The 14,051-nt window shown below is 39.2% G+C and overlaps 1 protein-coding gene across 10 annotated transcripts in view; it reads right to left on the reverse strand.

Moving 5' to 3' along the window:
• Positions 1-2,366: 2,366 nt before the first annotated feature.
• The window catches only part of PCDH15 (protocadherin related 15), a 721,430-nt gene continuing 709,745 nt past the window's right edge, over positions 2,367-14,051 (reverse strand). For 9 of the 10 annotated variants that reach the window (XM_035329710.1, XM_035329709.1, XM_035329711.1 and 6 more), the window contains 4 exons: positions 12,933-12,971; positions 10,981-11,054; positions 10,109-10,241; positions 2,367-4,906 (listed from right to left, as the gene is read on the reverse strand). In XM_035329710.1, the coding sequence (XP_035185601.1) occupies positions 4,355-4,906; positions 10,109-10,241; positions 10,981-11,054; positions 12,933-12,971 (798 nt within the window). In that variant the 3' untranslated portion in view covers positions 2,367-4,354. Of the gene's footprint in view, positions 4,909-7,953; positions 9,383-10,108; positions 10,242-10,980; positions 11,055-12,932; positions 12,972-14,051 lie in introns of all 10 variants that reach the window. The other variant, XM_035329721.1, reaches the window with a different exon arrangement.

Consider the following 14,051-nt stretch of genomic DNA (forward strand, 5'->3'; position numbering starts at 1 on the left):
AGCAATTATCAGTGCTAGAAAGATAAACCATGCTTCATCTGACAGGGCTGGTACCACCCTGAAAGCTCTGGTTACACGTGAATTACCCAATTCTGCTCGCATTGCTGCTACACTATTGATTCAGGTCTGTGTGACAGCTTTATCATTTAATCACCTGGGCTTAGTGCTCCAAGTCCAAACAGTGAAATTACGGAAATGTTCTTCTTCCAATAATAAAGAAAAAAGGTATTATCTCTCAGTGCTCATCTAATAGGCTTCTGAGAAACAGCTGCCTTCAAAACTCATTTGATAAACTGCCATCTGTTTCTTGGGGGGGTTATCTAACCTGGTTGTTTATCAATACTTCTGTAATAAATGCAAGTCTAAGAAAGTCTATAAAAAACAGGGCAGTCAGTGGTAACTTAAAGTTACCGTTTCTGTGTGCAGCGTTTGAAGGGTCAGCGTGCAGGCATGTGCTACACAGGAGGGAGCTGCTGCCTATTTTATTTCTAGCTAGTTGTGCATCTACACAGCCACAAGCCAGGGCTTGATGAAAAAGTATTCAAGTTTATACCCCTCCATTTGCAGCAAAATTTTTAATCTTACAAGGTAAGAAGTGTTTATCACCACTCACTGGCTGCAAATGTAATATATTTGTAACGGTTTGAGTTAAAACTGACATTTTCTAAAGACAAACTGATATAAAAAGAAAATGCTCCCCAACCACTGGGGTCATGCAAAAGCAGCCTGGAGATGACCACTGCAAGAAACTAGAACCACCATGGCTTTGAGCCAGAAAAGATGGTTTTAGCTACGCAAGCTGTTCTGATGAGCATGACACTTTCCAGAGTGCCATTCATGGTTGTGACTGCTTCAAAATACTCAGTTCTCTCTGTGTTTTTCAATTGTGGAAGTTGAGATTTGTGTACGAGATTGTTGTTCTACCACTACTAAAAAAAAATAATAAATCAGAATTTTCATCTCTTTTGCATTTTACTGTCCTCGCAAAGTTTTCCAGCTACATAACTAGCTTCTGGAAGGATTCAACCCTGGAGATGCTGAGTGATCCTATTGTGAAAACACTACCAGCAGAAGGCAACAAGACAGACGCAGCACCCATCACAATCATGCTGTCCTTTTCCCCCATACCCACTCCAGCAAATAATGGGTGCATGAAGCGTACCATTAATACTTAAACCTTTTAAGCACCCTAACAGGCCCTGTGTGGGGATTTCTTTGCAATATTGCTCATAGCAGCCCAGTTAAAGAAAAATAATGGAATTTTCTATTTTTTTCCAAACATAATTCGTCCTGCCTCACAGTATTGCACTCCCCTTCCACAAGTCACCAAGTCTGTCATTGGAACCTTTCTTGTACGGAAGACATAGCACAAGCCATCAAACTGTTAGTGCCTGCTTGGAGGAGCATACAAATTAAATCACTATCAGGAGCAATGAGTATCACCTTGATCGGTCAGCCATTGAGCAGTTCTGCCACCCAGGGGAAAATACTTATGCCTTGCATCATCAGCTCTGCAAATTTCAGTGGTTAAATAGCTGAAAATTATATCCCAAGATATTATATTTTATTCACTGTATCTGTAAAAGCAATGCTAATACAAAACTTGCCAAAAGAAAGTAGAAGTGACCATTTTTTACTCTATCAGCATGTACTGTTATTGCTACTGGTTCTGGCGCCCACTGTCTGCTCACAGTTTAAAATCTGTATTAATTTACACGATTTATAGTGTTATATCCACAGGAAAAAAAGAGGAGAGGAGAGGAGAGGAGAGGAGAGGAGAGGAGAGGAGAGGAGAGGAGAGGAGAGGAGAGGAGAGGAGAGGAGAGGAGAGGAGAGGAGAGGAATACACCCCTAAAATCTTCTGCACCTGTAAAAGATTTTACAAAGCCCTTTCTTTTCAGGCAGTATTCATTCAGGTCATTAAAAGTCTTTACAAGTTTAGCTAAAATCAAGTTAGATTTTAGACAAACCCTGCGCATTCCTGAAAGAGTGAAAGTTTTTAAGCTCTTTGCATTGTGGGAAAAGATATGAGCACATGGACAGCACAGAAGAGATGGTACTGACAGGTTTTGTGCTTGATAAGCATGCACTGCACTGCTGACCACCAGTGATGGGCATGACAATCCTTCACAGCACGCAAGCTGGCAGAGCTGTGCGTCTCTAATGAAAACAGGTAGGTAGAAAATTGAGAGTAGCTGGAAGATGATGTTTCTCTAAAAAGCGTATGACCTTAGAGTCTTCGGTAAAAATGAATTGACAGATCTTGCAAAAAAAAGTGATGTAGTGAAATAACAACAATATCTTAAACAGGATTAAAATAGAACATTTTACTAGTTATTTCAAAGAATAGATTTTTGTTGTTGTTGTTGTTCCTTCCATCATTCTTGTCTGTATGTTCAGACTAGCTAAATTCCAAACAGCTATTTTTTGTTAGGTAGCAAGTCCATATTTGCCAAGGGAAAAAGAGTTAGGAGTAAGAAATACCCAGTCTTTTTTTCTTCTTCTTCTTTTTTTCCTCTCATACGGTAGGCTATGTTGCATTTCTCATGCCTAAAAACAAGGGCCATCTCAAAATATTTGGTTGGAAACCTCAGGTTGAAAGCGAGGTATTTGACAGAAATGTGACATTTACATCACCATAACATGCAAACAGCTTCTCAAGACAAACATTAAGAGAAATTTCCTGTAGGATAACCTGTGCAAGGGAAAAACAAACAAAATCACAGCAGAACAAGTCCATTTACTGCCAGAGCAGAACCAACAGCTATTGTCATCCAGGTCTTGTGGTATAGCAACAGGGAAAGAATGATGATGCCAATCCTTTCCTTATTAGTTGCATGCATTTAACTGTGGACTCTTCCCATCTTTCAAGAGGTACCCATATTGTTCTCACAACTAGTTTGATCTCATCCTGAAGGAAAAGTTGGCATAACACAAAAGGACACTTTTCTCACATGTAAAAATATATATATATATATATATATATATATATATATGTTTTTTCCTAATATCACATTGGAGAAGAATACTTTGCTCTGCATTGCTAACGTCTTTTAAGTATTACTTGGTGGTTATGAACAATGTTTCTCAGCTCCCTGTTGGATTTGTAACGTGACACACTCACTCTTTTGAGTTATAAACAGAAATTAAAAGCTGCTACCAGTATTTTATACAGTGTATTTTACAAGTAATGCTCACTTAAAAGATTTTGAAACAATTCTGTGTTCTGACACCCCTTGCCCTTCACAGCTGCATTTCTGCATATTAGTCTCAGAAAGTGTTCACTTTTTATCCCCTTCACCATGATCCATTTGTCTTTACAACAGGTTTATGTTCAACACTATCAGAGTGGAATGGTGATTGTACCATTTAACCTAAAAGCTAGCTGGGCTTGAAAATGTATCTATCCCCTTCCCATTAATTACTTTTTATACCTATTTCTATCTCACAGAGTCCTGTATCATCCTGGCTTATTTCAGAGGAATATAGCCATAGAATGACAATTATTGATGGAGCATAAAAACTGGAGCTAAAGACCATATAAAGAAGAAAACAGCACTGATCTGGGAAAAGATGAAAAGATGAAAAATTGACTAGAGAAGAAAATTGGAATGAGCTAATTTACAAAAGAAAATGAACAAACCACGGCAAGGTAACTCTGAATAAGATTAATTGCTCTACATTTCCTTCCTCTTTGCAATTTCATCTTATTTAATCTTCTATTCCACTTTCCTGTTTAACAGTGCTATAGACTTACAAACCCCGATTCCATTCTTACATTAGTTTGCTATTTCAGTGTTGAGTGAGATCGTCTGTTGGAAAAAACTGGTGTATCACGATTGACTTTGGTATTGTTACCCAAATTTAAACCAGCAGATTTGCTCCATTGACTTTCATGGATTTATTTTTAGTTTATTACTCTGAGTTCAGAATCAAGAGCTCTGGATATAAATCTTGAACATAAATAGACAATTTTCCAAATCTAAACAGTATAGCCACAAGTACCATTACAGGAAAAACAAGCTAGGCATGTATAGAACTGTCTGAAAAGTTAACCAAATGTTGCTGTGCAGTTATTAGTAGTTTACTATTTATTAAACAATAAATCAAGATAAAAAATCTAATTAACTTAAATGAAGTATTGTTTAGTGAAATGGGAGCCTGTCAAAACAGTTGTTGGGGGGACAATTAATTGGTACAAATGTGAGTGCAAATTTTTTTTTAAACTTTAAAGCATGTCATTTGTAGTATACAACATATGTGCATGATACAAACTTCATACATTTTCTTCAGTGACAATAAAAAGCGCAGTTTATTATAAACTGAATTAAAAATTAAAATTAAAAAAAAATAATCACAGTTTTGTCATTGGTATGTGAAGATTATTCCAAGGGCCCATCCAGAGCTCCTCTTCATCTGACTGTGTGTGTTCACTGTGTGACTCCAAGGGCTCTTTGACATCCTCGTTATCAACAACTGATTCCTGCTCTTCTGTGCTTTTCATTTTGGAGCCACCTGGCTTTGCTACTATGTTTTCTGCCCCTATAGAGGAAGCAAATGAGACGCTACAAGGCCTCGTGTTCATTTTATCACTAGAAGATGGTCCCTTTGACAATGTGTTCAGTGGGACATTCTCCTCATGTGTCACTGCAAGCTTGTCCAGTTTCTTGAATTGTTTCCCCAGCCTCACTGGAGATGTGACTTTTAAATTATTAGCAAGGCAAACACGACGGGTTCTGACAACAGAGCCATTCTGTGCAATGTAGATGTTACCGTTGACGTTGCTTTGAATATTGGGATTATTAAGACGATTCCTCTGGCTGGAATCAGGAACGCTGTCTTCTCCAGTGGAGCTGGTCTCATACTCTGGGTCAACTATCAACTTGATCCTTTTCTTTCTGGCCCACTGTTTAATGATAAACAGAAATGTTATTGAATCTCAGCATGATTTCTTACAGCTTTTTGTCCTTTTGCCTATTTCATCTTTTATCCAGACATTTAGTGTGAAATTTTAACTTAGCATTTTGTACTATTCCTTTTAGGTTGTACATTGGTATTTCCTAACTCTTCTGATTACCACTCTGTGCCACTACCGTGTATGCCTAATGCTTGAACACACAATCAATTCAATCAATTCCTTGTACTTGAAAGTTACAAGGATAAACTCATTTTAGTTTGTGAACAGCATCCTTTCACTTAGATGGTATAAAACAAGATATAAAGGCTATAAAGGTATAAAAAATTAGATTTTTTTTTCAAGTAGTGACAAATTCAGTGAGGGGTTGCTACAGATGCATTCAGCTGTGCTGCAATTAAGTCAAAGTGCATCTTCTTTTGAGAATTCTGGGAAAAGAGATGTTACTTTCTGAGAGTTAATTTCTGTAAATTGCAGTATTAGTAAGCGAGACGTATTTCAACAAAGCAATGTCTTAGTCTGTGTTACAAGGAGACAGGAGAAACAACTAGATTACTACCACTTTATAAGACAAACGGGAAGGCATTGGTGATGACAAAATTGTGTGATACTTCTAATAAAATACTATACTAAGGAGTAAATCCTTAGGAAGGCCTTAGAAGTTTTCCTTCAGAGTATTACTGAATTGTGAGTTCTGCACAGAAATGGCATTGAGCAGGGCTACTTTATATGCACACTATGTCCAGGAGAAAAGTAGCTCAGGACCTACACAAGGGAAACTCTCGGGCACGATGTTGGCAAAATTGGCTGGTTAGAAAGATTGATGTAAGGCTTTGTGCCAATTCCAATCTAGAGGAACCAATGGAGATGCTTTGCTATTAAATAAAAGATGGTGGAGAAATAAGACTTTTGATTTTATGTAATCTATACACATTCTTAACGAGTTAATGCAAACAATTTCCATGTTGCAGTAACTTTGTACTAATATTGATTACAAAAAAAACATTACTTAATTATTGATGGATTCCTGGTGATACCCTGAAACAAGCTATCATTGTTCTGTTCTTGAATTAATAAAGCAAACGCTGTTGCTTCACTAAGGCAGCAGATACCATCACAGTTAACTCTCACTGCAATACATACACATGCACTTAATAAAAGACAGTTTTTAGAGAAAGAATATCATGCCAGAGAGAAATGGGTGATGATAATTCTTAAGCTTTGAGAAGTTACAGTTTGTACAAATTACTTATAGGCCTATTCATTTGTTCCTGATAAAGACATATAATTTTCTTCACACATATATATTCAGGTGGATGAACAGACTGACTTGTTTAAATGGGAAAGTATCATGTGCAGCTACAATTTCGTGTTTTATGGGAATACAAAAAGTGAGTCATCATAAACCCAGTTCACATCTCAACTAGAATTCCACACAGAAAATGAAAAGTTCCTATCACATTTTACAGCTCAGCATCCATTGCCCTTCCAGGGTAACTCCCCAGAAGGCTCAAGTATCCCAGTATCATTAAAATTCAGATATTTTTCTTGCTCCCTCTAATAGAGACTTCCTGGCAGAGCTTTGGTGCATATGCCCAAAGCCAAATTTGTACTAGCTCAAAAGTACTCACAAGACTAATCCAATACTGGCTCAAAGCTTTAATTTTATTTAAGCTTTCTATTGCTTATTTGGATAAGTGGTTGAGAAACAATTCTATGGCTTTTGATACAAGGCAGATGAAGTACAGATAGATTGTGTGTATACAAAGTTTTCATACTTGGTGTGCTAGCAGCATGGATAAGAGCTCTGTGATGCAGTAAATCATGCAGGGATTGTTTCTTATACGAAAACACAAAGATGACAACTTAAGTTGTAAATAACAGAAACTAGGCAATCATGCTCGTTGTGAGCAGAAATGTACTATAAGATTTCTCTATTGAATGACACCAGATATTGCAGCTTAGTGAATTTTAAAAGGTAAATACCAACATACCGAACATAGTTACCCAGCAATACTTTGCCATTATGCATCTCAAACAGCCAAAAAAAACCCCAACCAAACCCCACACAGTGAAGTGGGAAAAGCAGAAGTTAGAAAATATAACTCATTTCCTCTTGTTATCGAGTTCACATTGTACACCTACCTCTGCACTCCTGCATCAACAATACCTGAATCCCATAATCCAGAAGCAGTTTAATCCCAGTGCTGCTAGTAATATCCAGCAGTTTTGGGAATTTTACTGTGCTGCAATTTCAGTTTTCCTCCCAGTAAATAGGGCTAAGCTTTAGACCAGAGAACTCAGGTGAAGATTAGCAAATGCTTATATGGTAGTGAAATGTGATGAAACCATGTATGACCTTTAAGTCATAAATATCTTCATCCTCATTCCTGTTCTCCACTGAATCCCGTATATTTTGCACCTTTTCCTTCCTGTAAGTGCTATTTTGTGACACAGACATAACCTGCCTGAGCACAGGGCTCTTAACAGGTTTGTGCCACCAGGCTCATTGCACTACCCATCACAGCTAATGCAAAATGCCATGTACTTTTGCATCACTATATGTGTAATGCCAAAGCATTAAATGTAAAAATTAGCACAGTGCCTCTTTATCTACATTACTGAAATTAGCAGAGAAAGAGAAGTATTCTTTCTTGCTGTTGCTATATGAAAATAAATCCTTCTATATCCATCAATAAGTATACCTGAGTAATCTTTCAGAGGAATTATATTAGTCTGGTTTTCCATAGTTCTATCCTTAACATAGCATAAAAGATTTAAATGCTGAAGCGATAAGCTTTGCCATTTTCTTTTTGGCTACCTCTAGTCAAGCATGAATTGTTTAGGAAAGACCACACAGAAGGCACAGCAAACAAGATCACTCCTTATTGCAAAATCTCCACCTACTGTTGTTCCTTTTCAAAAGGACGTAGAATCACCAGCCGTCTCTGACTCCGTAATGGCAGTATTGAGGGTCTCATCTGACTGAGACTGACTGTGTTCCTGGGATATCTTTTTTATTTTCTTTCTTTTCATATTAGTGTCAGAACTTTGATTCCCAGTATCAGGGGAAGTAGCAGTTTTTCTAGAAGGGGCACTAGCTGTGCTCTTTGACCCTTCAGTACCTTTGGAAGTAACACTGATTTCACTTTCTAGACAAGATTCATTCTTACTGATAGGTTTCTCCTTGTCACTAGCATCTGTATCAACCTCTTCTTTGCTTTCATCCTCACTATCCTCACCACTAATTCCTGATTTTCCTCTCTCGCCTTCTTTGTTAGCAGCAGCTCTTGCATTTGCAGATGTTTCAGAAACTGCACTATTGTTTGTGTTATCTGTATCAGGGCTTGCACCGACTTGGTCCTTATCTTCTTGTTCATCTTCTTCCGAAACCTCTTCTATTGTGTCTTCTATTTCAAGGCTGGCAGAGGAAGTTTTGCTCTTACAACTGGATCCTGAAGCTTTCCTGTAGCTTGCACCTGATGCAGTAGAGCTGATGTTTGATTTCTGGCTGGATCGCTTCGCTCTGCCACGAGAGCTACCTCTCCTACTTTTTATACTTGACCTTTCAGTGCTTCTTCTACTGCTGGACTCGCTAGTCCCTGATTTGCTGAATGAACTTTGTGTAGATGAGCTCCTTGAGAGGCTATCATCTTCATCACTATCAGACTCTTCCTCATCACCATCCTCTTCAGAAGAGTCCTCCTCTGATTCAGTGCTGGAGCTGGATCCAGACTCATCATCAGAATCCCCCAAATCATGCCCAGTTTCCTCATCAGAGTCCACAGTACTTTCAGTGGCTTCATCTTGGTCCAGAGTTACTTTCAAATAGTCTTTATCTTCTGACTCTGAGCCAGAGCTACTACTCTTCACTGATGACTCATCTGAAGAGTATTTTCTTCTCCTCTTCTTTTTCTTCTTCTCATAATCACTATCCTCATGTTCGCTCTCTGCTGTGATGTTTATTGAAACTCCTGATTTTGCTTCATCTCTTTCATATTCTTCCTCTCCTTTTCCTCTTGCATCTTGAAATTTTCTGGAGACGCTAATGCGTTTTAACACATGATTTAGCTTTCTCATTGAAGGTCTGTCATCTGTTGATTTCTGGAAGTAACTTCCCCTGATAATCATGCTTTTCTCATCAACCACTTGGCGAGCTGACATCAACTTGGCATAACTGGAATCTTTCCTACCGGCTTTCACTTTCTGCAGAATCATTGGGAATATCTTTGCTTTCTTCCACGGAGAACGAGCAGACTCAGCTCTTCCTACTGGTTTGTGAGCACTGACTGCTACACGACTTAAATGCATCACTGCTTTTAGTTTCCTTCTCCCCTGGCTGGTTCTATATACTCTTCCAGAGACATGCCTTAGATCCATCCCACCACCTAAAGGTCTACCTTCTATTTGAGCCCCTGCTCTCTGGCTTATACCTCTGCTTGAAGGACCTCTGACTTGACTCATTCCCTGCAAATTATGAAAATGGAACTTGATTACCATTTGAAATATAGGTATTACAAAAACTCATAGCCTAAGTCAGTAGGAACAAATGCAATACTTTCCCAGGATTAAAACTAATTTACTTGTTTTAGAATAGCTTTTTACCGAAGTTATGAGGAAGCTTTACTCGTAGAAGAGGTGGCAAGTGCACAGCTACCTTGCCTTGGCAACAGGGAAAAATAGTGGTTCATAAATGTTATCTCTTCTCATTTAATAGAAACCCATGTGATGGATTAAGAGTCTAGTAATTCTGAATATTAAGTTTAAAAAATGAACATTTCTTCTGGCTGACACTGAAATTTCAGAATTTCCTTACATTCAGTTGTAAACTTTATGTTAAATTAGTTTAGGTGACTATTTTTCTCGCTGGAAAATTGCCAGTTATATGCTGAATATTAGTAACACTCCATTCTGTTAAGAACATAAAATGGAATTACCTAGGGCCATGTGGACTTTCATTGAAGTATAAATCTACATTAAAGGAAAAACTAATGTGCATATTAAAAGAAACTTTGCAATTCCTTTTCATTTCTGACACAAACTTTACTGGTCATCACAATGGCAAATGATTAGGATTGGAAGAGCTGCTTATTTTGTCTATATAGGGCATTCTAATTAAAAAATCCATTTGATAAGGTTCACCAATGCTTCACCTTGTTGCAGAGACGGATTCAACACACCAGAGATGCTTACCTCTTCTGCTGTTGATCCGTGTGGGCTGTAGTAGTAGCCACCATCGTTCTCCACCACAACTTCCCCATACTCATCGTACATCCCCGAAGGAGACAGCAGTCTGCGGCGGCTCCCATACTGAGGCAGTTCATACCTGGCAAAACACCATCAGTTCTTTGTAACATGCAACAATGTACTCACTGCTACAAACGTGCAAACTACAAACTATTGCAACTGGCCCAACACCCATTACAACCAGAGGGAGCCCAGCTGCCAGGTCTCTGGGATCTCCTGAATGCAACGACCTTCTTTTCCAGGTACCTGATTTTCTTTGGTCTTTTTTTTTTTTTTTTTTTTTTTTTTAATTGAGGGATGAAAGAGTAGATTCTCTAGGATCCATTCTGCAGAATCCTTGCAAGCTTGTAAGGATAGCAATAATCCCTAAAGAGCTTGCAGTCAAACAGACTTTATCCAAACAAGGCAGGATGATATTTTTCTAGGTAAATGTAAAAAGCCAGATGCTGGCTAGGAACTATGAGCAGAAAGTGTCACTGAACTCAGGCTGGTGAGCCAGAAAAGGGGAGGAGATGATGTAAATTCATCTCTAAAACAGCAGATATATGCAAATAAAAAAGAGAATATAAAAATGGCATGATAAATGGGGTATGCGCACTGTGGTGCAATAATTGGATTCCTAAAGAAGCAGGGAGTTACACAATGCCCCTTTAACTTTCAAGAAGTGAGTTTTGTTGTCAGCACCCTCATTAGTGGATACACAGATTAAAGTAATCCTGAAGTGAAGGGAACTCTACAGATTAGGCGCTGCAATAATAAACATCACCAACCTTGAAAAGCAGCATGTTTAGAAATACATAGGAAAAATGAAAATGTACCCATGCTCATAACTGTAGTAATCTTGCCCATAGTATTCCTGCCCTGGATCAATTCCAGACTCCATACTTAATTCCTGTTGAGAGAGAACACCAATTGAATGAAAACAGTGACACACGGTATGACTGATGATAAAGACACAAAGAACAGCATCCCAAAGTGAATAGATAAATAAATAAATAAATAAACACAAAGAAAAGAACTATAATAATTCAACGAACACTGTTAACTGTCAAGAACCACAATGAGAAATCAACACGAGCTTTAAATGACCCCAACCCTGGTGTATTTCCTGGGAGTGACTGTTCTAAGTCAGCTAAATGCAGGTGCTTGCTGGTGTGGGATGCTGTCTCACTTAGCCTGCATAAAACTCCTATTCACTCACTGCAAATACACTTTTCTTATTCAGGGAATCACATTGGGCCTAAAAGATTTGAAACAGAAAGTATTGTGTTTATAAACAAGAACTGTCTCTGCACTTCACTGCAGTGTACTAATACTTCCATTAACTCGGCAGGCCAGCTGCTTAGCTCATCTCCAGGTACAATAATTGATTATCAGTTGACCAATTATCTGACAAAATAGATCACGCTTGAATAGTGAGTAAATTATTCTCTCTGTGAATCTGGACATCAAGCCAGGATAGCCTTCCGTCTGTGTGATGAAGCACATGGGAGCAACTTAAAGATGCTCAAGGGCAAAATCACAGAATCATTTAGGTTGAAAAAGACCCTTAAGATCTTCAAGTCTGACCATCAGCCTGACACAACCAAGGCCACCACTAAACCATGTCCCTAAATGTCACATCCACACATCTCTTAAATACCTCCAGGGATGGCCACTCCACCACTTCCCCGGGCAGGCTGTTCCAACGGCTGACCAGGCTCTCTCCGAAGAAATTCTTCCTGATATCCAATCTAAAGCTCCCCTGCCACAGCTTAAGGCCATTTCCTCCTCCCCTACCATTTGTCAACCAAGAAGAGACAGACACCCACCTAACTACTACCTTCTTTCAGGTAGTTGTAGAGAGCAATGAGGTCTCTCCTCAGCCTCCTTTTCTCTGGACTAAACAACCTCTGGTCCCTCACCTGCTTCTCATGTTTCCTATTTTCTAGTCCATTCACCAGCTTCACTGCTCTTCTCTCAAAGCATCCCAGCAGCTAAGCAACTTCCTTGTAGTGAGGGCACAAATCTGAGCACAGTACTCCAGGTGCAGACTCACCAGTGCCATGTACAAGGGACAATCACTTCCCCAGTCCTGCTAGCCGTGTTATTTCCGATACAAGCCATGACGCCACTGGCCTTCTTGGCCACCTGGGCACACTGGTGGCTCATGTACAGCCCCTGTGGACCAACATCCTCAGGCCCTTTTCCTCTGGGCAGCTTTCCAGCCACTCTTCCCCAGACCTGTAGCACTGCATGGGGTTGTTAGGACCCAAGCACAGCACCTGGCACTTCGCCTTGTTGAATGCCATACAACTGGATGCAGCCCATCAGTCCAGCCTATCCAAATCCCTCTGCAGAGCCTTCCTAGCCTCAAGCAGATCAACACACAACTTAGTGTCATCTGCAAACTTATCCCCTCATCAAGATGGTTGACAAAAATATTAAACAAAGCTGGCCCCAATACGGAGACCTGGGGAACACCACTTGTGACTGGCCACCAACCAGATTTATGCCCATTCATGACAACCCTTTGGGCTTGGCCATCCAGACAGTTCTTCATCCAGTGAACAGGATATCCGTCCGAGCCGTGAGCAGCCAAAATAACAAGAGGCAATCAATTTCAGGTATTTAAAAACTACATAAATGGATTAACAAATGTTAGAACCTTCTTTTTCATCTAAGACAGACATGAAAAAAATTACCCAGCAAAGATAAGTTTTGATTAGGAAATAATGTAAAAGCCGTTGTAACTGTTATTGAACAATTAAGACATGAAAAATACTGGTACCTCTGGCCTTAGAAGAGAAGGTCTCAGCAACTGCTGTTGCTACAGAAGAAAATTAGAAAGGTGTTAATTAGGCAGTAACAATTAAATCAAAAGTCATTTGTGTCAAAATTAAGATTGGAAAGAAATCTTATCAACACAGGTCCTTTAGAGCCTTTCATATGGCGGTCACCTGGGTGCTTCCATATTCACTGAGAAGGAGAAAACTGCTGAGCACCTACTCTTGTATTATCACTTTAGAGTCCACTATTTATTATATGAAATCAACTTCCCAGTTTATGTGGTGATTCTCTAGATTATTTAGCTCAAGGACTTTTATCAGAGCCCAATAGAATTATTGTGTTGTGCGTAGACTGCAGGGAAACAATGGCAAACAAAAATTCCCCACAATGGGTAGAAAGCAAACCTATGGGTTTGTAGAAAAGCCTCTGATTCAGCTACTGAAAACCTGAAGTACCTTGACTTCTACCCCGGCTTCTGCTGCAGTACCATCACTTCAGTCCTCTGTCTATATTTCTGTACTTCAGTGGCTTTTAACTGAATGCCTTGCAACCACAAATAGACTTGAATTCACCATCCCAGTTAGACAGTGAAACATTATCTCGCTTACTTTCTTTACAGCTTATCTGTGATTCCTTACTCTATGCAGGACACTGTGAGAAAAGCATGCTGGAGTGAGCAGGGAGACCCCTTGAAGTCGCACAGAGGGGACTGACAGATCTATATGGTGCATCATAGTTAAACACAGGTCATTTTCGGCAGTCACTTTGTTAATTAGTCTGCACCTCCAGTTTTTTGTAAATGACTTAGACTAATACGCATTAATTTGCAGTTTTGTAAATTAGGATCAGATTTATTTAGGGAGATCAATATTGCTATCTGACCACTCCTCCCGAAATTTGGTGGCATTATTTCAGCAGAAACCAAACCCTGGGAGCTGAATTGTGAGACATAAATCAGCTCTGCAAATCAGGAGGCCAAATCACAGCACAACAAACTACTGAATAAGGAGCAGTAGGCTCCAGAAGCTCATCCTAAGGCTAATAAAAATGATAAAGCACTCATGAGTGAATACCAGCCTTTATGACAGAAATACATGCCAGATAATTTTCTCATTATTGA

The sequence above is a fragment of the Oxyura jamaicensis genome, chromosome 6, assembly GCF_011077185.1.
Source record: "Oxyura jamaicensis isolate SHBP4307 breed ruddy duck chromosome 6, BPBGC_Ojam_1.0, whole genome shotgun sequence".
Taxonomy (NCBI): Eukaryota; Metazoa; Chordata; class Aves; order Anseriformes; family Anatidae; genus Oxyura; species Oxyura jamaicensis.